The sequence below is a fragment of the Ceratotherium simum genome, chromosome 4, assembly GCF_057802395.1.
Source record: "Ceratotherium simum simum isolate JZ-2026a chromosome 4, ASM5780239v1, whole genome shotgun sequence".
Taxonomy (NCBI): domain Eukaryota; kingdom Metazoa; phylum Chordata; class Mammalia; order Perissodactyla; family Rhinocerotidae; genus Ceratotherium; species Ceratotherium simum.
In genome coordinates this window covers 62,864,671-62,891,113 of record NC_141903.1, presented here as the reverse complement: position 1 = coordinate 62,891,113, position 26,443 = coordinate 62,864,671, and the positions used below count along the sequence as shown (strand labels likewise).

At 38.5% G+C, this 26,443-nt stretch overlaps 1 protein-coding gene across 2 annotated transcripts in view; it reads right to left on the bottom strand.

The window, feature by feature from the left end:
• The window catches only part of FBXL17 (F-box and leucine rich repeat protein 17), a 479,183-nt gene that overhangs the window by 298,911 nt on the left and 153,829 nt on the right, over positions 1-26,443 (bottom strand). For both annotated transcript variants that reach the window (XM_004420327.3, XM_087429949.1), the window contains exon 5: positions 22,305-22,412. In XM_004420327.3, the coding sequence (XP_004420384.1) occupies positions 22,305-22,412 (108 nt within the window). The remainder of the gene's footprint in view (positions 1-22,304; positions 22,413-26,443) is intronic.

The window sequence follows — 26,443 nt, the reverse complement described above, 5'->3', positions numbered from 1 at the left end:
AAGAGGGCCAGGAGCCAAGGAATGTGGGCAGCCTCTAGAAGCTGGGAACAGCCCTGGGCTGACAACCAGTAACAAATAGGGATTTCAGACCTACAACCTTACGGAACTGAATTCTGTCAAAAACCTGAAGGAGCAAGAAAACAGATTCTCCCTTCCAGCTTAGAGAAAGGCAGCCGACACCTTGATTTTATCCTGGTGAGACCTGTGTTAGACTTCTGACTTCTAAACTATGAGATAATAAATTTGTGCCATTTTAAGCTGCTGCACGTGTAGTAATTTGTTACAGCAGCAATAGAAAACTAGTGCATGGCATTTCCAGCCCCATGAGGGAGCTCTCCCAGGACAGGCCAGTCTTCTCTAGGCTACTCTCAAATCCTTCCGTAGAGGGAGCAGGAAGCTGACTTGCAGGTGTAACCCAACTGCCAAAGGCCTCAGAGGAGTAAGACAGCCAAGTTCTACCCGAGAGACAGTTAAGCTTCCACCGTAAGAGAAGAAAAGCCACCGGAATCTCCGCTGCTGTAGGGCCAGAGAGAAGGAAACACTCTAAAGTAGCATCAACCCAGAGAACTTTCTGCACTGATGGAACCGTTCTATATTTCTGCTGTCCAATATGGTAACTACTAGTTACATGTGGCTACGAAGCACTTGAAATGTGACCCGTGTGAAGGAGGACCTGATTTTCTTCTATCTTACTTAATTTTGCTTAGTTTACATTTAATTTTTTATATCTGCATGTGGCTAGTGGCTACAGTGTTGGACAGAACAGCTCTAGACAACCAGAGTCTGCCAGGTAGCACTCAAACCGTCTTTTCCACCTCAGCTCACAAAGGGAGAAGCAATAGAGAGGGTTCATGCAGTCACCACTGGCTGCTCTCCGATGCATGCTGCAGAACTATGGAGAGAAAGAGAGATAGCTAAGAGAGATGAAACATGAAAAGATCCACAACAGTAGGCAAATTCTTTCTAACTGAGACAGCAAGCTTCTGCACACTAAGGGCTGGACTCTGAGCATTCACAAAGAGATTTAAGAAAAACTCTCTGCAATCAGACTATCAGGTCAGATGTTCAAAGAAGTCACCAGTCCAGTGTGGGACTCAGGACAACACTCCAGAATGGAGGCAGGATCAGGAAAGAAGAAATGGGTTCTGACCAAGTTCCTACTCAAGTTAGCATGGTCTAAGGGCTTTATCAACATCAGAACATGATGGGTACTTGGCAACCAAAGCACACTGTAAGCAAATGGACTCACCTTTGTTAAAATGAAACAGACCGCTCTGGCTGTCTCAGCAGCTCCAGACAGCTGACCAGTCAGAGCCTGGGCTGACTCCCTGCTTCCCTTCCTCAAGGGTCTCCTCGCTCCTCTCTCTGATAATTATAGTCGACATCATGCCCAGGGCCCAGAGGTGAGCTGCTCGGGCTCTAATGTTCTACCCCAAACATGGCCCCTGATCCTTCTCCTTTACTTCTCACCATATGCAAGGCAGACTGGCATTAAACAAAACAAGAACAAAGACAAAAGCTGTTGAAGTATCTAAAGGAACAAAAAAAGAAATAGCTATATAAAATACAAAATAAATAGAAAAATAAGTTTCTATAGTCTTTCTGACGTCACTAAAATTCACTTACAGAATCAAAGGGCTGATACACAAGCTCCTTGCTATGTTTTCTTCCCTCCCAACTCCTGACATATCTCCATGAGGTGGGCACAGAAAATGAAGTCATCCAGAGTAATGACAGACCTTGGAACAAAGTGGAAGGCTGTGAGGCCAGTGCCAATGTCTTTTACGAAGGAGCAGGAGACACCAGGAGTACAGAAGATGACAATAAAAGAGGAGAGATGATGGTAATGCCAAATGGCACAAGTCTCAAAGTCTCAGTGTTTTCTTAATTATATTGACTGTTGTACTTTCCATGAGAGGTAGAAAAGGAATGGTCTGGAAGCAGCTACGGAAAGCAAAGAGGATCTTGCGCCCGCTCCTGACACTGAGAAAGCCAGTGAGAAAATAAACAGGTTTGATAGGCAGAACTCTAAAATGACCCCAATGACCCATGCCCTAGTATATTCCCTGCCCCTTGAGTGTGGGCAGGACATATGAATATGATGGGATATCCTCCTTATGTGGCAAAGGTGAGGGATTTTTGCAGCTATAATTAAGATCCCTGACCAGTTGACATTGAATTAATCCAAAGACACAGTACCCTGGATAGGCCTGACCTAATCCGTCGAGCCCTTACAAAGGGTCTAGAGGTCAGAGAGATTCTCCTACTGGCCTTGAAGAAGTAAGTGGCCACGTTGTGAGAGGGACTGTGAGAGGCCTGTGAGAAGACCACATGGCAAGGACCTACAAGAGGCCTCCAGGAGCTGAGAGTAGTCCCCAGCTGATAGCCAGCAAGAAAGTAGAGACTTTAGACCTATAATTATAACGAACTGAATTCTTCCAACAACTACATGAGTTTGTAAGAGGATCTAAGCTCTAGAAAAAAAGGCAACCCCAACTGAGACCTAAATTGTGGCCTTGTGAGACTCTGGGCAAAAACCAAGTTGGAGTGTCTGGACTCCTGACCCACAGAAATAGTAAGATGATAAATGTATGTTGGGTTAAGCCACTAAGTTTGTGGTAATTTGCTGTGCAGCAATAGAATATTAATACAGAAGGGATGTAGGGGACTCTGTATCCTTGAAGAGAGGCCAGGTTCCTCTTAAGACAAGGGGAACATCCTTAGCCACTTTAAATTCTTGAGATGCATATGCTCATAAAGGCATAGAGGGAGATGCTTGGTCCACTCAGCCTTCTCCTCCAGGTGCATCTTCAGCTGCTAAGAAAGTACTTCCTGGGAAGACAGGCAACTCTGATGTGGCCCCTCTTGGTAGCTCCACATTGGGGGAAGTAAGGAGGTCTTGCTAAATTTCTCAAAGCAATCCTCACTTATGGGAAGATGAGTTTAATGGAAACATTTCATGAAAATGTTTGCACAGCCCCTGGCTTTTACTCAATTTATATTTTGTAAACAGTTACAGATTTCCTATACATGTCTCTGTTGTTGTTTTTTGTTGTTGCTGTTGAGGAAGATTCACCCTGAGCTAACATTTGCTGCCAATCTTCCTTTTTTTTTTTGCTTGAGGAAGATTCACGCTGAGCTAACATCTGTGCTAATCTTCCTCTATTTCGCATGTAGGTCACCACTATAGCATGGCTGCCTAGAAGTGGTGTAGGTCTGTGCCCAGGAACCAAACCCAGGCCACCAAAGCAGAATGTGCCAAACTTAACCACTAGGCCATGGGGCTGGCCCCCCTATACATGTCTTAACACAACAAGGTAACTGTCTTTTTACTTTCAGTAAACTTTTATTTTTCACGATATTTTGCATTGGTGCTATAGAAGTGGCTAAAATGGTTTCAATGGTCAAGTTTTCTTATTCTTGATTAAGCAAAGATGAACTTGTACATGTCAAGGATCAAAGTCACTGTTAAATTTGATATTCCTCTAACTAATGTCCCCCTCAGAAATGTATGCTATACTTCTACTTTCTACACAAAAATCACCATTTTCTTAAACTACATTATTTTTACAGTTAGCTGTCCTTACAGAGTATTTGAAACAGATTCCAACACCCAAAAAAGTTTTCAGAACTGTTGGAGATGTACTGCTCTGGGAACACGTAAAAAACCAAATAACTTTTTTTTGTTGCCGGTGCTGGGCGGCTTGCTAGATTCATATCCTGACAACAGCCTCATGTCTCTACCACAGAAAATTCAGAAATACATAAAATACAGAAAAACTCCATAGGGCTGCTTGAAGATACTTTGAAGTATGACAATTAAACCTATGAGTGTTGAGGATGAATTTTCCTATGCGTAACCATATGCATATGTGAACTGTTAATATGGCTAAGTATAGTACACATACAGCTTCACTGTATTTTCCCCAATTATCCTTTATTATAGTCACTAGAAAGATGGGAAATCATAAAAATTTTATCCAGCCACATAAATATCTCCTATACATGCATATTTTGGGGTCTAGCACAGCTTCTGACATAAAGTTTCTACATGAATTCTTACATATCTCTTAGCTTCCTTCACTGTAAAATATCTCTTTATCACACAACAGTGTGAATGTAGTTAATACCACTGAACTGTACACCTAAAAATGGTAAAAAAGAAAAAAGAAAAACTTTATGTTATTTACATTTTACCACAATAAAAAAAAATCACTTCATCAACCAGGACACGGTAGGAGGAAACAATAAAGTTCTGTAGAGAAGAAAATTTCAAGTTGCTAGTGCCAGTTTGGTCCTCTCACATTAGGGAAGATAACTGAGGACCAAAGAGGTTTGAACAACTTATTGAAGTTGCAAATAATGGGGAGAGAGATGTTAGCAAATCTAAACTATTTTATAGACTTGGGAAAATCCAAAGATATCTTCCAGAACTAATGGAATAGCAAGAAGTAATAATTCCAGTTACTATCTATATGTGATAAAACTCTAATTGTAGTTGATTGACTCTTGAGTTTTTAAAAATCCTGCATTCAGATCCATTCCTCAGTGCAAGGTGAGTCAGATGATGACAAGAGGCCACTTGTGGCTGATACTGCCCGGCATTTATTGTCCATAAATGGAACACTTCTTACTCTTCCAATGGAGCACAAACTCATACATGAGGAAACAGGTTTACCTCAGCTCTCACAGGCCAGCATTCTATTGAGATCTTGAAGAGTATTTTACTCTCGGATTCAATTAAAGCTCATTTTTTCATGAGCTGACAGTCACTGACTACACTCATGTGGACTTCCCTATGACCATTTTAGCCAGTTCAACTTGAAATATGACAGTATCCAAAGGCAGTTCCAGGAGGCTAATCTCCAGTAACCAGCATCATTACAAGACACGTACTGAGCAACTCTACGGGATGTGGCATTTTTATTCAAAACCGCACAAACAGCTCTGTCAAATTCATCACATTCCTTCCCTTGCTATGGGAATTTCATAATAGTGCCCTCCAGTGTTTCACAAAAAGCTACCTAAAATAATCCTCCATATTCTGAAACAAATAATTACATTTAGGAAACTGACATTTTAATTAAACTTACTTTCCTTATAAATTCACTGGTAGTCTTGGGTTATACAAATCACAGAGGATTTGAATAAGCAAAGCCATACAACCAAGATCTTCTAAATGCTTCACTCCGCTTTTTCAACATTTAGTAAGATATTTTAAAAGAAACCCAAGTCAGAATGTAGAATATAGGTAATCAACTTTCAGTTTAATACTGCTTTTATTGGGAAAAAATATTATTTATAACCAATTCAGGTTACAGACTAAAATTAGTCAATGACTGGTATGGCCATGAATGTACTTAAGTATAAAATGAGACACTAAAATGTTTCCTAGGAAACACAGGCTTGGAGGATTATAAAAAGACCTCAAATGGCTTCCAAATTTTCTTAAGACTCTGGAAAATTAAAAAATGAAACAAAATCCTAAATTGTGCAGGTTGCCTACAGTGGATAAGAGGACTCACAGTACCTTGGTGAAGGCAGCAGGGATGTTCCACTGTTCCAGGCTAATGAGGATAATTTATGTGAAGCCAGCTGGAGGTGATAATTTTTGAAAACAATAAAAACTTCTGTAGAGTTCAATATGTTCAAATGTCAACTAGTACCTAAATTATTTCTTGTCAGCCCTACAGATGTCGGCTTTATTGGGACTGGGTTTTAGAGCAATCAGGTATAATCTTTAGGGAGCAAAGTCAAGGGTTAAGACAGGTTGCTGGGGCTGTGGATAGCACCACACGCTCATCTGCCAATCACTTGTCAGGCTGTCAAGATGGACATCACAGGAGAGACTGAAAGCACAGGAGACAGAAGGGTCAGAGAAAGGCATTTATAAAAAACTGGGAAGAGCCTCCTATTAAACACAGAGAGAGGGAGACACAAGGCGAAAGGGAGGGGGTTGTAGAACAGGTCTTGCATGGTAAACCTGGAAAAAATGGTAAAGAAACTAAGACTGCTGGGAATGGAAAGGAAAGGGGCAGAAAGGGAATTTCTGTCCCTGAGCATAGGAAGGCTTCCACACCTTGACAGGGTCTGGTATCTACATTTAGAGAAGAACGTGGTTGGACAAGTGAGAGAACGAGGGGCATCCCTTCTGTGCATCAACTAGGCCTGAACTTCATCTTGGTTAAGGCTGGTGCTGGAGTATGAAATGGCAATAAAAGCTAGATAAGCCACATTTAGGACATCAGGAAAATCCTTGCTAGCACCTCATAGAACTGAGAATCTCAGGGTAGAACTGAAAACTTTTAAATAGACCGAGAGCCTGGCAGAGACAATAAAGGTTTCCAATTCTAACCATGAAAATAGGGCATCCAGGGTCTTGAATGCCATCACACCCACAGTAGCTACTATGTGAATTCTCTGGCACCTTCTCTATGTATTCCTTCCAACCACTGCCTTCTTAATCACACTGAGCTGCTGCCTCTTTGCATTATTTGCAAATCCAAGGCCTGTCTGGTTCTGCCATTCTCCTACTGGATCTGAAATCTTTCACAATTTTATTCACATTCTGTTTTGCTTTCTAGGACACTTGACTGCACTGCTTCTCCTCAGAGCTGTCCTTTCTACTCCTTCTTGCCACACCACCAGCCAGATTAATATTCCTTAAACAAATTTGATCACATCTCCCACCTTCTCTGAAACCTTTAGGAAATGAAAATATTTCAACTGCAAAAAGGAATCCCAGAACGTGCCTATCCAGGCCCTTCACTATCCACTCCTACCACTCCCTGACATCTGTTAAGAGAGCTCAAATCTCTTTCCCCAAGTTTTGAGAAGTTGTTCTCACTGTGCTCAGAGAGCTGTGCTCATAATTTTAAAGCTGATTTCACCTCCTGATTACTTTAGAGACAGGAAAAATGAGTGAGTCTTATCAATATAATATACTTGCCTTAACACAAATTATAAACTAGGCAGTCCCCAACATAACTGTGCCCTTTAGACGAGAATTATCACTTGGTAACAGCTGCCAAGGAACCAGGGGAGCAACCTTCCTTTCTTGCTACAACTACTTGTGAGACTCCTCTTTCTCTTCTCTATCTTCTTCCCCGGCCCCTTCCTGTTCCTCCTTTTCCCCCACCAGGCCTTCCTGGGCTGTGTTGCTCAGGACCAATCTCTCATTGCAAACATTTGACATCTAATCTTAATGCTTGAGCTGGTCCAGATCTGGGTCTCTGGTGTAGTAGTTATGCTGCACTTTCATTCCTACTTATTTAAATGTTTCCTGAGCACCTGGCTCTAACCTTGGCTGCACCTAGGATCATACGGGGAACTTTAAAAAAATACTAATGACCAGGTCCCATCCTTAGAGGTTCTGATTTAATTGGCTTGGGGTGAGGCCAGACATTACTATTTCTGTAAAAGATATCCAGCTGATCCCACCCTGGACTGGGAACCACTTACCTAGTGCAGAGCAACTGATATTTAAATCCAGTTTCTGAACGTGTAAAAACAACTTGTAAAGCTCAGCCTCTTCAACCACTCAAAAAAGAATTAAGAGATATTATTAACGTAGTCAATAACTACTCATTGGGCATCTATTATGTAGCAGAAAATATTCTACTTGCTAAAAATACACCAGCGAACAAAACAGACAAAAATCTCTGTCCATAGGGTGCTTACATGCCTAGTTGGAACGGGTTGGGGGGAACAATAAATAAAATAAGCAAACAAATTATACAGTATGTTAAAAGGTGTTAAGGACTATAGAGAAAAAACAAAGCAAGGCAAGGCAGATGGAAAACAGTCGAGGGAAGGAAGATGGGGTGTAATTTTAAATAGGCAGTCAAGGATGATCTCACTGAAAAGATGATATATGAGCAAAGATGTGAAGGAGGTGAGGAAGCAAACAAAACCACACTGATGTCTGGGGAAAGAGTTAGTGCAAAGGCCCTGAGATGGGAACAGGCCTAGCGTTTTGGAGGATTATTAGTAAGGAACCAGAGGTACTGGAGCAGAGTGAACAGAAGGGAAACTAACAGGAGACATGGCCAAAGAGGTGAGTGAAGACTCTATGAGGCCTTGTAGGCCAAGGTAAGGATTTTAGCTTTTGCTCTGAGGAATCTGGGAGCCACCGGAGGGTTCTGAGCAGGAGTGTGACATGATCTCACTTACATTTTAAAATGATCATTCTAGGGCCGGCCCCGTGGCTTGGCGGTTACGTGCGCGTGCTCTGCTGCTGGCGGCCCGGGTTCGGATCCCGGGCGCGCACCGACACGCCGCTTCTCCAGCCATGCTGAGGCCACTTCCCACATACAGCAACTGGAAGGATGTGCAGCTATGACATAAAACTATCTACTGGGGCTTAGGGGGAAAAAATAAATAAATAAAATTAAAATGATCATTCTAGCTTCCCTGTGAGTCCAGAATAGGGGCAAGTTGCAAGTAGGGAGGGGCTGTATTGCATTAATCCAGTCAAGCAATATCAGTGACTTGGACCACAGTGGTAGCAGCTGCAGGTGGTATGAAGTGGTCAGATTCTGGATATATTTGAAATTAGAATCAACAGAATATTTTGACAAATAGGTTATGAGGCATGAGAGAAAAAGAAGAATCAAGTATGATTCCAAGGTTTTTGGTTTGAGCAACTGGTTTGCAATTAACTAAGATGGTTTGGGAGCAGGTAAGAAAATAAAGTTTGGTTTTGAATATGCTACGTCTGAGATGCCTATTAGATATCCATGAAGAGACGTCAAATAAATTCAGGAATCATCAGCACATATATGGCATTTACACTTGTAAATTTAAAATATAAAAGTATTAATTATATATAAATGTAACCTAAATTCATTAGGTTATCTAGGTACAATAATAGTAGCCTTACAATTTATACTAAGTAAAAAAATTATTATTAAATGATTAAATTAATATGCAGACATACATACCCTTAGTAATAAAATATAATACATAGTGGGATAGCATGATTCTAAAAAAAATGCATTAACAGTGATAGTGTTCCGAGCCACCTGGGGGCTTCATTTCTTATCAAAGCATAATTCAGCCTTCACGGCTCCAGAGCACGTCCTCTGTAAAATCTCCTGGGATGCCCACAGTCAGAGTAAGAGACTCTGCTCTATGTACACCCACGGATGTTGCAGGTCAGGGACCATGTCTTACGTTTGTGTCACCAGTTTCTAACACGGTATTAGGTGCATCAAACACATTTATTAAATGCTTATTGCTGAATAAGTAAATTTGAAATCAGGATCACCACATTAAAGATAATTTCATTTATTTAAGTTTCCAGAAATCAGGTTTCCGTTCTTTTAACTATATCAAATGCAGGATCTGCAGCTCTGAAACTCCATGTTTTTAAAAGTGATATATTTGAACATAAACTTCACTAATGTGAGCATTAAATAATAATAAACAACATTCTCATTCCACACAATTAAAGGTCATTTTTAGAACAAGAAGCATAATCAGTTCTCTATTTACATATTTGTTCTTAAAATGAAGAACATTAAAAGAGAAAAAGAAGCCTCTGTAAGTTGTCAGAGTTTTGATGTGTGTGGCAGGAATTTTGAGTAGTTCACCAAAATTTTAATCACTCTCTTCTGCTGCAGAAATGTGAATTTGTTAATTGGATTTCTGCTTCTTAGTATACCAATTCAGAATGGATGCTCCGTTCCTCCTCTTTCACTCTGGCAGGCAGCACAGTCTCTAATTGACTTTTTTCTAGGACTTTTCTTTCCACCAAGTCCCTTTCTTTTCTCCATATAAGATTTCTAGAGCTCATAATGAACTATAAACAGCACTTAAAGTTAGCAGCACTAAGCAGCCCTGTCACTTTTTTACACAACAGGAGCTAAGAAACTGAACTTCTTTTCAATTAAAAAATAAAATGTTCACACTGTTTCACTTAAGAAAAAAAAATCAAAGCTTAAATAAATTAAGGGTAAATTAAGTCAAATGTGAATGCAAGCAAGAAGAGATTACTTCATCTAATTGGACTGGTTGTGTACTTCTCTTTCATTTCCTCATACCTATTTAAAAAAAAGACAGTTCATGGAATTTTGAAGCCATTTCAGTCACTTGCATCCACATATCACACTTCAATGTGTTGAAAGTTTTGGAAATATATTCCAAATAAAATTTTTACAATCTTATTTTTAAAAGGAGTAAAATAACTAAAACGCCATTAGCCCAAGACAAAAGCTTATCATTATCCAATCCAAGTGACCTGTACACTGACCTACTGAACTTACACTACTAAAGCAAAACAGTCAAATTATTCCATTCTTTATTTCTAAACGTGTGAAGCTGAAAAACAAAGGAATGATCTTAATGATTTGTAATCAAAAAAATATTCTGGCATATATTTGTATTTTCTAGCATTCCAAAAATGTTACAGAAATGTTGTACCTACTCTCTATAAAATATTTTTTTCTTCTTTCTTCCTGGTTTAGAATATGCAACTGTGACTCAGCTTCATATCAAAAGTCTCTTACCCTTACACTCTCATTTCTGGGCTTCAGCCAAAAGCCAAAGCTCACAGTAAAAGTTCCTAAACCTTAATTTTGGAAATTAGATTTCCTATCCTGTGACCAGGTACTGTTTCAGAGAGTGTAAGCCAAAAAGCCCTGGCACACACACAGGAGGATAACCACCAGCTGAGCCACTTCCCCTCTTCCAGGCTTCCATACTCCCAGAAAAAGATTTTCTAGCATGTGGAGGAACACCATGAGACCCTGTCAACAGGTACCCACAGCTTCTCTCTGGGGTTCACCACATAGGTCTGGGGCACCCTAAGTCACCCAAGAAGAAAACAGCTAACCTAGGCATCCATCAGCAGCTTTCTCTCCTCTCAACCTCTAAGCCATTTTTATGAGAAGAAATATTCTAAAACGTATATGTAACTCTTTCCCTACCTTCTCTCCTGAAGTCCCCAAATAAAGCCCAACTATCTCTTCCATTTGGAAGACAAGTCTGATATTATCAATCTAAAAATGAATCAATCAGATCACCCCTAGGAGCAAATAATGAGGCACGGAATCTCGTTCTAAAAGAAATCAGGACGCAGGTTTGGAAAAAATACTATTTCTTTCACAGTCTTCATTTCTGGCATTGTACTTGATTTAATTATTCATGGCACTATCCAAGTGCCCCAATCACCTATGATAATGAAAGAATGAACACTTTCCAGGTGAGAAAAATTTGAGAAGACTCAAACTTTTCAAAGGGCATGTAAGGATTTATGCTCAAACTCTACGGCAGGAACTCGCTAAACACTGAATCAGACCCATCTGTTTTACTTAGTTTGACCTTTGTTCTACAATGACAGTTCGGAGAAGCAACAGCGTTTGGTTTACGATACATTTAAATTTTCAACTTGCAAGTTTTAGTTCCTGACTCCCCTCATCACACTCAATGTCAAGAGCAGGAAGTGAATGATCTAATAGTCTAAGTTAATGACTCCGCTATAGGCAGTATATCAGTTATCAATAAGAAATGGTAATCAGAAAGAAGGTCTTTATGAAGTTTTCCCTGATATTAAATAACATAGGACATGAAATTACATTATCATTAAAGTACATAACACAAATTTTTCCAAAATGAACTGCAAAAATTTTATAACTTTGATTTATATATGAAAGCATTACTTGCTTTTTTTGTGTGTGTGTGTGAGGAAGACCAGCCCTGAACTAACATCTGCCAATCCCCCTCTTTTTGCTGAGGAAGACTGGCCCTGGGCTAACATCCGTGCCCATCCTCCTCCACTTTATATGGGACGCCACCACAGCATGGCTCGACCAGCCGTGCGTCGGTGGACGCCTGGGATCCTAACCGTCAAACCCCAGGACGCTGCAGCAGAGCGCGCGCACTCAACCGCTTGCGCCACTGGGCTGGCCCCTGAAAGCATTAATTTCTGATACAGAGAACTATCCATCTGTAATCCTGTTCTCTCAACCACTTTTATCCATCTATGAGTTGAAAAGCTTCAACCGAGATGCAACTTAAAATGACAATATCTGGTATAAATCTAAGGTAAAACTTTAAATATTGATTTATGATTTACTTTAATATTATGTACTTTGAGTCACTTCTCACATCAAAAAAAGCATGACTAAGAATTTTGAAAATTAAAAAAATAAACAGAAGTACTAACAGGATAACACATTATTTTTTGTCACTCATAATCATCAAAGATATAACTTAACTAGTGACTAATAACCAATAACTTTAACTAGTTCACAACAATTACCTTCTTATCTAGTCAAATATTTTTCTTTACATTTGCCTCTGTGAACTGACATTATACATTATATCACTGAGACAATATTTAAATTTTATTCTTGCTAGGAGCATGTATAAAAATTATCTTTCGGGGCCAGCCCCCTGACGCAAGCGGTTAAGTGCGCACGCTCCGCTGCAGCAGCCCAGGGTTTGCCGGTTCGGATCCCAGGCGCGCACTGACACACTGCTTGGCAAGCCATGCTGTGGCGGCGTTCCATATAAATGTGGAGGAAGATGGGCACGGATGTTAGCCCAGGGCCAGTTTTCCTCAGCAAAAAAAGAGGAGGATTGGCAGATGTTAGCACTGGGTTGATCTCATAAATAAACAAACAAATAAATAAATAAATAAACGTAGTTTCATTCTTTTTTTTTTTTTTTTTTGCTGACGAAGATTCACCCTTAGCTAACATCTGTTGTCAATCTTCCTCTTTTTGCTTGAAGAAGATTTGCCCTGAGCTAACATCTGTGCCAATCTTCCTCTATTTTGCACGTAGGTTGCCGCCACAGCATGGCCACCGACGAGTGGTATAGGTCCATGCCTGGAAACTGAACCTGGGCTGCTGAAGCAAAGCACACTGAACTTAACCACTAGGCCACAAGGCTGGCCTCGCTTCATTACTCTTAATTGTCACATAGCTAGCTGCCCCTATCTCTCTACTTATAGCCTGTTTAGATCCAGGACAAAAGTATAGCTAGTGACAGTCTAAGGAAGGGTCAAATCTAATTTAAATCTTACATTATGTGTAATTCTCTGCTTTGTGCTTTGATCTCGATTGTTACAAGATTCTCTGGGAGGAAATAAATATCAGTTCTATTATCTTAAATGTGCTCTCATGTAAGAAACCCAGAATGACGCAGAAAGGAAGACGTATTATGGTTTAACCAGGAAACCAGAAACCACTACAAGCATTTATTAAATTACATGAAGGGAATTTCATTAAGGAAATTGGTTATTCTGATAAAGTAGAAGCCAAGAAGACAAACTGAAAAGGCTAGCATAAGCCAGAGATTTAGCAACAGCAGGAAGTCACAAGCACCCCTATGCTGGAGAGACAAAAGGAAGAGTAGGTGTTACTGGAACCTACAGGCCGTGGTTATCCAGTATAAGCTGGAGCTGCAGGGGATCCGTCCAGGGTGGAATTCAGGGAGGAGATAAAGCCGTTGCCAGAAATGCTACCTGAGACAGAGAGGGAGGGGGAGAAATACCCTAGTTTCTCCCTCCCTTTGGCCTTTCTCCCTCCCACTAAATGCAGCCTGCAGTTTGAAGCCCCCTATGATATAGATGAGTATGCTTAGAGAGAAGAAAGGATCTGAGGACAAACAGACCTAGCACCAGCACAAAGCAAAAGGAAAGAGGGGGGAGGGGGAGCCAGTTTCCAACAATGAAAAGTAGTCAATACAATGGGAGTTCTTTACAACAATCCAGAAGTAAGAATAATTGCCAAAGTATTCCTGCACCCTGCCTCAGAAACCCAGGGTGCTGATCGACTTTGTTTTCTTCTTCAAGCCAGATGAAAGCTGTAGAAGTCATAACTTGAGCTGCTTTCTCAGGCACAGGGGTATTGTTTCATTTTTAAAGGTCCAATATTGATAGCCAATTGCATGTTGAAAAAGTACCTCAGATCAAACATAATAACCAAGCATTTCCTCAAGTGAATATAACAGCGAAAGCTCCAGTGGGAAGCTTTTTCTTGGGGAAAAAAAAATGTTGACGGCCAATCAGCCCACTGGGATACAATCAACTGAAGGGAAGTCTACAGTAGGAGAAGCAGCTATGTTCCTGAAGGTTTTGTAAATACACTGTGATCAATAGCTTTTGTGTAAATGCCTGTGATGCCTCTGGGCTGGAGCGCAAACATATGAGGAGCTCAGCTGCCTTCAGTCAATGGACTCTACTGGACTCTATTACTGGGCCAGTGTGGCTGGAGAAGAGGGAGCGGAGAATCAAACTTTATTCCAAAAATTATTATGGAAAATAATAAGTAATAATATGTAGGCCCAAATTCTGGTTAAATACTGAGGTTCCAAGCTAAAATTTCAGAACACACACCCCTACGGTCACACAAATAACTTAACTTTTGACTAACAGAAAGTAACTATGGAAATAAATTCCCCATTTTCAAAGAATGCAACTACATTAAAGATGCAACATAATTTACCTTCCTTTCAGTATCCAGGATCCCCTTTAGATTATCATTATAAAGATCACACGATGTTAAACAAAATTGTAAAGAAAAATCTGATTATTTGGATGCTCTATGATTAACGATTGACAAGGTGTAGGTGTGTACTGTGTTTAAGTATGTGTATGAATGAATATATAACATGTACATATGCAGGAACTTCCCTGTGGCTGACAAGACCTGCCTAGGTGCAGTGAAAATAGCACTTAATAAGCTTAAATAAGATAGCTGAATTAATTAAAAATAAAACACTTTAAATATTCTTCAAACGTTCAAAACTTTTAAGTGAATATAACTGTCCATGTTTCTAATCAATTCAATATGTTTTTTAAATTAATTGGATTCTATTTAACTCTGTAATTCTCAATAAATATTTATTTTAAATTAATAAATGAGATCTGCTTCCTTTTTTTTCCTCAGTAGTATATTTCCTCATTAAGTTACATTATAATTTATTCTCATTAAGCCCCAAATCTGGTTTCGCTAATTTGGGCAGTCTGTTCTGTCAATTTAGAGATGGGACCCCATACGTATCCAATATCACTATGAATGTATAAACCACAAGACTGAAGTAGACTCACACTGATCCTTAAATAAAATTTCTGTCACAAAACAGTGTGAATGAATCTGAAAGTCTAAAAGATCACGCAAGTTAATATCTTTCTTGGATAAAGACTGACCTCATGTGTTAGAGAACAGATAAATAAAGTTGAAATCCTTTTTTACAAGAATATTTGCAACAAAAAACACAATTTATAAACAATCAGTGTATGATAAAAATTCAAGGAGTGAAATGAGGATAATATAATCAAAGTGAAATAATACTTAAAACATAAAGCCAAGAAAGGACCTTTCAAAAAAGATTGTCAACTTTCCTAATTTTATATTTATATATTTATATTAAAGCCTGAAGCAAGCATTTTATCAAAGAATAGATACAACAAAGAAACTCATTTGTTCATTTTACTTGTTAGGACTTTCACAGACTGAGTCATTTGAAAGATGAATTCACCTATTTTACTAGTGTCACATTGATACATCCTGCTATTGTAGCTGCTGAAATGAAAAGGTAGCACAAACAAATATACATTACAACTAGAGTGTGAGTAATAGTTACAAAATATCAAGAGTAGCCTTACTGAACAGGTATTACTAACTTAACAGAATGAAAAAATAAATGATAAATTGCTACAGCTTATGTAGACATCGCCAATACCAATATAGAAAAATAATCATCAAAGTCACCAATTTATGCAATAATAATAAGGTACAACAGTATATTTCCCTGATTCAGCATATTGCTACAGTAGAAATTTTTTTTAATGATTTATTAAAAATACTATTTTAGCTGTACAGTGTGCTAACTTAAATCATTAAATAACCCTTAAGGAGTCAGCAGGGAAAGGAAAAAAAAAAAAACAAGGAAGGGGCCAGCCCGATGGCACAAGCTGTTAAGTGCGCGCGCTCCGCTGCAGCGGCCCAGGGTTCACCGGTTGGGATCCCGGGCGTGCACCGACGCACCGCTTGGCAAGCCATGCTGTGGCGGCGTCCCATATAAAGTGGAGGAAGATGGGCACGGATGTTAGCCCAGGGCCAGTCTTCCTCAGCAAAAAGAGAGGAGGACTGGCAGAGGTCAGCATAGGGCCGATCTCCTCACAAAAAAAAAAAAAAAACAAGGAAGAGCAGATAAAAGTTATTAATCTTAACATTCAGCATTGGCACTCAGGTAGAAAAAAAGCATCATAAAATTTTTAAGTAAGATTTATTTTCATGAAAATTATTTCACATTTTTATTTTAATAAAAGAATACGAGTGGATTAGGACTAGAGTCATAAAGAACTTTTATACACCTTATGAATATTTTTCTTATTACTTTATTTATACATATTTATTTTTCAACTGCTTCTTTAGTTATGTGCCAAGCACTCTTCCAGTCTTCCTCTACAACCCTAGAGGTAGGTAGATGCTATTATTATCCTCATTTTACAGATGAGGAAACTGACGCAAAGAGATTAGGTGATTTGCCCAAGGTTGTACAACCAGAAGTCATACCATTAGCTTTCATGAAAGCAATAAGTGGTTTGCTGTCCGTTGTAAACGTCTAAGAAAAAATCAACTAATGGATCACGCCGGACCTAGATAACCCTTGCCTATATTCTCAACACTCGGTTTTTGACTAAACTCTTAACTCCTGGAAGGCTAAAAAGAACCAAAAGCATGGTCATCCAACAAATACTCCTTCATAATACTCACTGGGTTATACTCACTAGGGAATATTTCAGAGCTGAATGAATTCCACATCTCAAAATATCACTCAAGTACGTATAATCAATTAGAAACAAATGAAATGATCATCTACAACTAAAGAGTAATATCACTCCTAAAGTAGCAAAATAGTATGTTCTTTCTTTAGAAGAAGGTATTCTAAACTGATCAGTTGTTTGGAAATTTAAAAGGCAAGAAAGTTCATCTTTCATTTCTAGTCTCTGAATAAACAAGAAAAGGAAGACGAAAATTGAGTTAGCGGCATGAATGAACATCCTTTCAGTTACTTATGTTAAATTGACTGAAAAAAAATCAATTTTGTTTTCCTTTAGAAAACATTTCATATTTTCAACCATAAGCACTTTTAAAATAATGTGTTTTTTTAAAAGTTCTTTAAATGTGATTATGGTCTAAGAATATATCAGAAGTTTGGGCATTTTGTTTAGCTGTCTGTTACTGTCCTCTAAAAAAACTCTGTTTAAAAACAAAAACATAAAAACCTCAACCAAACCCATACCTGACATACCCCAAGAAATTGGTTCATGTTTATGAATTTTTTATATAGCATATAATAAAAATGAACTTTTTGTCAAAAATTCTTTACCATCTTCCTTAAGAGTCATTTAAAATAAGACCTTCCTGACTACTAATTGAAATCATTTGAACTGATTTGACACAAATCAATTCATAATGGATCTGTGATATCAAATGCATGACCCTACAGCATTTCTGAGGTTTACACTTCAACTCCATGTAAAAATAACTTGCCACTTTGACATTTCAGATTCTATAGGCCTATTTATTCAATTGATTTTTAAATCACTATTTTATGTTAATATATATTATCATTTATTAATATCCTGAGCATTTCCCATATTACTATGCATTCTTAAAAAGTAGGATTTTGAATAGTATGATTTTATCGTGTTACATTAATATCAACATTTTTAACTTTTTGACCCCTTAAAAGCTTTTTTTATTATTATGGAAATTTTAAAATAAAAACAAAAATAATGATAATAGTATAATGAACCCCCATGGCCTATAACTCAGCTCAATTATCTATATTTTGCCATTTTTGTCTCCTTTATTGGCCTATCCACTTTTCTCTTTTTCTTCTTCTTATCCCCTTCGTAATATTTTAAACCAAATCCTTAACATTCTGTCATTTCACTAGTAAATACTCAAGTATGTATCTCTTACTGATAAAGTTTTTTAAATATAACAAATATTTGGTAGAATTCACCAGTGAAGCAATCTGGGCCTGCAGTATCACTGGAGGGAAGGTTTTTAACTAAAAATGCAATTTCTTTAAGAGATAGAGGCGTATTCAGGTTATTTATTTCTTCTAAGTGAGCTTTGGCAGTTTGTGTCTTTCAAACAAATTTTCAATTTCATCTAATTTGTTGAATCTATAGGCATAAAGATGTCCATCATCTTCCCTTATCCTTTTAATATCTGTAGAATCTGTAGTTATGTCACTCCTCTGAGTCATGATATTCGCAATTTGTGTCTTCATCTCTGTCTCTGTCTCTCTCCTTTTTTAAAATCAGTCTGAGTAGATTTATCTATTTTATCAAAGAACCAGCTTTTGCTTTCATTAATTTTCTTGTCTTTTTGTTTTCCAGTTTCATTGATTTTCACTTTGATCTCTATTATTTCCTGTCCTCTGCTTACTTTGAGTTTAATGTGCTCTTCTTTCCCAAATTTCAAAAGGTAGAAGCTAAGGTCATTGATTTGAGACCTTTCTTTTTCTCTTGTATAGGTGTTTAGTGCTACAGATATTACTAAGGAGTACTTTAGCAGTATCACGCTAAATCTGATGTGCTGTGCTTTCATTCTCATTCAGTTTAAAATACTTTCTCATTTCTCTTTGGATCTCTTCTTTATTCATAGGTTATTTAGGATTGGAGGCACAAGGAGATCATCCACAGATCTCTGAGATTCTCTACACAGTCCTCTCCAGTCTGGTACTCTGTCCTCTGAACTCTGGCTGCCTTGGTCTCCCTGGATTTTCTATTCTGTCTCAACTTAGACAGTCTGCTGAGTTTTGCCTGGGTTATCCCTCCCCGTGTTGCGAGCTAGAAACTCTTTCATGAGACGGAGGCAGTCATAGCTCCTCTTGCTTGTTTCCTATATCTCAGGGATCACTGTCCTTGGTTGTCTGATATCCAGTGTCTTGAAGACCATTGTTTCATATATTTTGTCTGGGTTTTTGGGGTTGTTTCAGGGAAGAGAGTAAATCTGGTCCCTATTACTCCATCTTAGGTGGAAGAAGAAATCCAGTTTTGTTTTGTTCTTTATATATCATTATGAACTCATGATTTTTATACATTTGGTTTGTTTTAATCCATGGCAGCCATTTTCCTTTTTGATGCTCAAAGTATCCCAACTTAGACCTGTGGGAACCACTTCATGTTGGCTTTTGGGTCCTTTTGACACATTCTACTAGTCCCTTTAGTGGCAAATGATATTTAGGCACTACAATCTAGATACTAGGGATTAATTATATATTTGCATTTGCTGAACTTGTTTTTAAAAAGTAGGAGGGAGAGCAAGAGAGCAAGACAGAAATATTTTACATTTATAAATAGGTACACTGCAGTGAAAAGAGCATACCTGTGTTGGAGGAGATTCAGTTCTGCACTATACAAGTCACTAACATTCTCAACTGTTAAATGGAGACCTCAAAAGTTCTTACCATTGCTTCCTAAATATGGATCTCTAAGTTTCCAAGCACAGTCCAGTAAACCTGATTTTATATTTTCAAGCTGTGTGCATTCAGTCTTAGCTATTTCTGGACTCTTATTACAGAGTCATAGCAGCTTAGAAGGAAGGTCTCCAACTCCAATATTGTTTGATATTAGCAGAATTTATCTGAAGACTAAGGGTGTGTCATCAATAAATACTGCAAAGTGAAAAAGAGTCCATCCAAGACTGAGAACATCAAAGTAAAATTAAATCCAAGGGACCACAGTAATAGGATATCAATATTCTTCCATCTATTCCCAATCTTCTGTCTTCTTGCCCCTAGTTTAACAATCTAAGATGTCACAAATCCCCAATTTTCCTTCCTAACTTACTAAAGAGTTGACATTTCTTAGTTTCAGTGACAGCCCCTCATATTTCCTCCCAGGTCAATGGTTTTTAAATTCATAGATTCTTCTAGGTGCAAGAAACTCTAGAGATAGATCATCTAATCCAGGCAACCTCTTCATAGATAGGAAACTAAGGCACAGAGATTTTATGGTACTTGCCTCTATAAACATTAGAGTCAGAGACTTAGTAAAGTGATAAGTTGAGATTTTCTAAATCATATAAAATTAAACCTATTTAGACCAATAGCTCTCAACACTCTGTATCTCACATCTTCCTAATCATTTCTTTAAAACTTATATACCGAAATGATAATATATTATTTAGAATCTATATACCACAATGATAATAAGGATAACACCACTTTCTAGGAGCATTTATATACTTATAAACATTTTGTGAACGTAAATTACATTTTAGTAATGTCTTAGTATGAAAATACTGTCCAGATGCAAATATTTTAACAAAAAAGCTTTTATTTCATTAAAACCTGAGTTCTATTCTTGGATTTTAAGAGATAAAACAATTAAAATAGCTTTGCAAAAGCTGTGCATGTTTAAAAGGCTATCTTGCCTTTACCTCAATCCAGGAAACTAAGCAACATTACACCAGAAACCAGTCTTCTTATCAAAGCAAAGACTTTGTTGAGCAACAAAGATGATCCTCAAAACTTTGTGGACCAGCTTTGATATGAATCCAGTAGATTCTGCTGTTGACAGGCCAAACCACCAATCCTGGCCTATAATCTTCAAAGAACCTTCTCAGTAAATTGAGCCTTCCAACGCAGACATACGCTGTAGCTGCTTTTTTGTCACAGAGAATAATTCTGATCTTTCAAGTACCAGTGTATCATAATTTTTGGCCATTTCAAAATGCTCAGGGAAGCACTTACTGATCTAATAAGTCTTGTTTTGTCTTTAATGAGCACAATTTTGAGTGATCATAAAAATCCCACATACGGTCATTATAACACTTTGTTGTGCACAATCTGTTCATCCAAAGGCATTTCTACTCTACACCATAAACAGCTTTAGATGTGACTAGAAAAACATTCATCTACCAAGATGTTCAGGCCAAGGTTATAGGAAATGAATAAAAAATTATGGTTACATGTGGTCTTGGGTACACTAAGATGTTCTGATAGAGCAATAATTGAGAATAACATGCCTATCCTCTCCACTAGCTTGAGGCTCTGATCCTCAAAATACAATTAAAGCTAGTCAGTCATTGAAGACACAGGACAATCACAAGCTCTGTTTCAGATACACTAGACTAGAACAGTGATTTGATATTTTTTTCTCAAAGTTTGCTCTGATTTTCCAGCAATTTAGATATCACAGCATCTATTTAAATATAAGTAGGTAATGTTTACTTAGCACTTGCTGCGATCTGGATACCACGGCAAGCACCTTGCATATATTACTTCAATAATATAACTTGGAAAATAACTTGCCCACTTAGCTAATAAGTGGCAGAGCTGACAACAGAGCCTGAGCTGACAACAGAGCCCAGGCTCCCATCCACTGTGCCTTATTGCCTTAGTCCTAGGTAACTTATCAAGATTTGCTCTTTTCCTAGGCAGGAAAGAAACAGTTTATTTCCCACTAAACTGTAAACTTAAAGAGACCTGAAGAGACAGGTCCAAAGAGACCTGAGATCTTACCACTGTGCTGCTAACATGTACTTTTCTAATAGTAGTGAAATGAAGGAAGGTGGAATAAAAAGTTTACTCAGCTATTAAGTGGAAAAGCCAAGACTCACATCCGTGCTCCTAAGTACGATATGATACAGTTAAAATCTATGCAGTGACAAATTTCAGATAACACATAGGTAAATTTTATAGTAGCCAGTTTTCCATTACATGTGTGTAAGAATTAGCTCTTTATTTTACAACTCTGGAATGCAATAGAGAGGACACATGAGTGAGCAATTACAAAGGAACTGGCATTTTCATTGTTGTTAAAATATGAGATTTCATATATTTGATATATAAGCCAACTCTCTGAGCTATCAGGTTAATTTTTGACATAGATTCACCTCTCTTTTCACCTTACATATTCAGCTTAATCATATGCACTGACCATATTCACTTCTTAAAAGCCAATGGCTCAGAGGACCTAATGATATGTGAGCAGTTAAAACTTTAATCAAAATACCTCCTAACGGCAATACTTTAATTTAACATTTAAATAACTCTTGTCACATATATTTTTATGTGTGACTTTAACGCATATATTTCATAGTCATTAGCAACGCAAAAGCAAAAAAGTAAGCTTCTTGTTTAAATGAGTGTCCCATTTCATAAAGGACAGGTTTGGTATTGTTGTCTTAAACTGAGTTTTAACTTTACCAAACACTAGTACACTACTATAATGGTCTGATTAGTCTTTATCCAAGTACATTACGCTAGGGCACTGATATGAATGATACTCGGAAATGCTAATGAGATGTAGCCATGATACCTACCTTGGTTAGGTGAATGACTCCTTTAGAAGTAACCGAACAACCCATGAAGCCAACATACTGAAGTTCAGGACAGTGCTCAGCAAATGCTTTCACTGACTGATCTGTCACCTAAGGAAGGAAGAGACGTGAAAAAAGTTATTCAAGGAGGCATTCCAGTGAATTCAAGGATTTGGCTCCTGCAAATTCCCTCTGCCCTACCTCGCATCGTTACTATTTCCCTCCATTGGATCATTTGAATCACTCTACAAACATGCTGCAATATCTCTTGTAGTTTAAAAAAAAAAAAAAACTCCCTTGAGCCCACAACCCCTTCTATCACCCCAATTTTTTTTTACTTCTTCACAGAAACGCCTCAAATATGTTGACACTATCTACCTCCACTTCTTCATCTCTCTCTCAATATATATTTTTATTGACATAATTCACATACTATAAAATTCACCCTTTCAAAGGGTACAGTTCAGTGGTTTTTAGTATATTCACAAGGTGGTGCAATCATCACCAATATCTAATTCCAGAACATGTTCATCACCCTAAAAAGAAACCCCATGTCCACTAGCAGTCACTTCCCTATTCCACCTCCTACCCCCAACAACTGACAACTTTCTGTCTTTATGGATTTAACTACTCTTGACATTTTTTATAATTGAAATTATACCAATTTGTGGTCTTTTATGACTAGCTTCTTTCGCTTAGTGTAATGTTTTCAGGGTTCATCATGTGGTAGCATGCATCAGTACTTCATTCCTTTTTATGGCTGAATAATACTCCATTGTATGGATATACCACATTGTTATGGGTTGAATTGTGTCCCCTCAAAATTCATATTTTGAAGTCCTAATCCTTAGTATCTCAGAATGTGAAATTATTTGGAAGTAGGGCCGTTGCAGATGTAAATAGTTAAGTTAGGATGAAGTTGTACTGGAGTAGATTGGGCCCCTAATCCAATAGGACTGGCATCCTTATAAAAAGGAAGAATTGGAACACAGACGTATACAGAGGGAGAACACCATGAGAAGATTAGCCACAAGCCAAGAGATGCCAAAGATTCCCAGCAAAGTCACAGAAGCTAGGAGAGGGGCCTGGAACAGATCCTTCACTTTCAGGGGGAACATGGACCTGCTGACATCTTGATCTCAGATGTCTAGCCTCCAGAATTGTGAGACAGATTTCTGTTGTTTAAGCCAATCAGTTTGTGGTATTTTGTTATGGCAGCCCTAGCAAACTAAAACATACATTTTCTGTTCTCTCTTGATCTCTCTCTAATCAGGCTTTGTCTCCATCATTCAACAGTCACCATGTTATCGAAGTAAATCATCAAATAGATTCTCATCCCAGCCTTTCAGCAGCATCTGGCACAGTTGGTGATCTTTCTTGAAACAGTTCACTCACTTGCATCTGAGGCACCATACCTTCCTGGACTTCCTCCCTCCTTACTGATGGCTCTTAGTCACTTTGCTGAGTCTATCTCATCTCAATTTTCAGCCCATTTCTCTTTTCTGTCTAACTTCATTTCATAGGTTATCTAATCTCATCTCATGACTTTAGATACTAATTGTATATTAATGGTTCTCAGGCTCATATCTCCCGCCCAGACCTCTGCATTCTACTTCAAACATCTATATCCAAATGCCTACGTCAAACATCTATATCCAAATGCCTACGCACTCACTTTGGATTTCTATAGGCATCTCAAACTTATGTAAAAACGAGAAATTGTTATATTTTGACACAAGCCTGCTCTTCCCTAGGGTTCCCCATTTCAATGAATGCCATCACCATTCACCCAAGTGTTCAATCCAAAACCTTTTCACTCAAAACACCATCCAGTCCACTAGGAAATATTGTCAGTTCTTCAGAATACATCCTAAATCTAGCTACTTCTCACCTCTGCCACCACTATCACCTTAATTCACTGTCGTTATCATCTACCTGAACTATGGAAATAGCCTTCTAACCCTGCTTCCACTCTTGTTCCTCTACTGTTTATTCTTCACATAGCATCCACAAGACCTAATTAACGTCAGTCTCTTGTTCAAAACTTTCATCACACTTACAACCAAAACTCCTTACCATGACCCATAAAGGTATAATCTGGATTACATATACCTGGATAATTTGACCCCAATCAGACCTTAACTTCTTTCATTTCTCCCATTCTTCCACCCCTCTCACTTATTCCAGCCAAAATGGTCTCAAAATCTTCGTTAAGCACGCCACGTCTGTCTCTGTCTCAGAATCTTTGTATTTACTCTTCCCTCTGCTCTACATGCATCCCCTCTAGATATTCAGATAGCTTACTCCTTCACTTCATTGCTGTCTCTGCTTTAATGTCACCTCCCAAGACTCTCACTGACCACCCCAGCTAAAAAAAAAAAAAAAAAAAACACCAAGTAACTTCCCCAGTCACTCTCTGTCTTATCCTACTTTGATTTTCTTTATAACATTTATCACTGACTGATTACATTACACACTTATTCACGTAGTAGCTTGTTGTCTGTCTTCCCCCATCAGAATATAAACTCCATGAAGGTAAGAACTTATCCTTTCCCCCTCCACTAAGGCAACCAACCATTCTGGTTTGCCTTGGACAGTCTCAGCCATAGCACCAAAAGACCCACAACTGGGAAAACCCCTCAATCCCAAGCCAACTGGAACAGTTGATCATTCTAACCAGGTTGATCATCCGCCCAGCCCCACTCCCATAACATCAGCACCGTAAACAGTCTCTGGCACTTAGTAGGAAGATATTTAAATAAATTAATGAATGTTTCTTCTTTGTCTCTTCCCCTACTCCATCATACTTTTTACTTCCTTTTATTTATTTTCAGACCAAGGGTATATTTGTATTTTTAATATATTGATTTTTAAAAATTACTAGTGGCTCAGGGCCGGCCCGGTGGCGCAAGCGGTTAAGTACGCGCGCTCCGCTGCGGCGGCCCGGGGTTTGCTGGTTCGGATCCCGGGCGCGCACGGACGCACTGCTGGCGGGCCATGCTGTGGCGGCGTCCCATATAAAGTGGAGGAAGATGGGCACGGATGTTAGCCCAGGGCCGTCTTCCTCAGCAAAAAAAAGAGGAGGATTGGCGGATGTTAGCACAGGGCTGATCTCCTCACAAAAAAAAAAAAAAAAAAATTACTAGTGGCTTTATTTTCTCTGTTATAGTTGGTATATGTTATTAAGTCTTTAAAAAAGGGGGAAGAGGTAGACCTTTTTAAACAAGTAGCTTTTAATTTTGATGCGTGTGATAGTTAATTTTATGTATCAACTTGACTGCGCCATGAGGGGCCCCAACATTTGGTTAAAGATGATTCTGAGTATGTCTGTGAGGGTGTTTCTGGATGAGATTAACAATTGAAATGGTAAACTGAGTAAAGAAGATTGCCCTCGTCAATGTGTGTGGGCCTCATCCAATCTGCTGAAGGCCTGAATAGAACAAAAAGGCTGAGTAAGGGAGAATTCACTCTCTCTCTCTCACTCTGCCTGACCGTCTTTGTGCGGGAAGTCATTCTCCATCAGTCTCCTACCTTTGGAGTCAAACTCAGACTGGAACTTATACTATCAGCTCTCCTAGTTCTGAGGCCTTTGCGCTCAGACTAGAATTATACCATCAGATTTTGTATGTTTCCAGATTGCCAACTGCAGATTTTGGGACTTCTCAGCCTCTATAACCCCGTGAGCCAATTCCTTACAATAATCTCTTTATAGACACACACACACACACTCACACACATCTCCTACCGATTCTGTTTCTCTAGAGAACCCTGACTAACGCAATACATATTAGAATCCCCTGAGGAGTTTATTAAAAACCCAGAGCCAAAAGAGGTGAGACCCAAGAATCTGTATTTTTAACAAGCCCCTGAGTGACTCTTAAGCGTGTGAAAGCTTGAGGCTCCAGTGCTGCAAAGAAGTTACACTGACAACTTTTGGCATTTCTACCTGGCCCTGCTTTAAATGAAGGGAAGAATGAAATTCCTTTTCGTCTCCCCCACGTCCAAAAATTTTCCATTTATAAAATGATCTTCTTGTAATTGTGCTAAAATTTTCTTCACTTTTCCACAAAGTTGTAGCTTACAAAAAAAGGTCCAAATATTCTCTATCATAGGCTTAATTTCAGATTCACCTTCCTCACAGT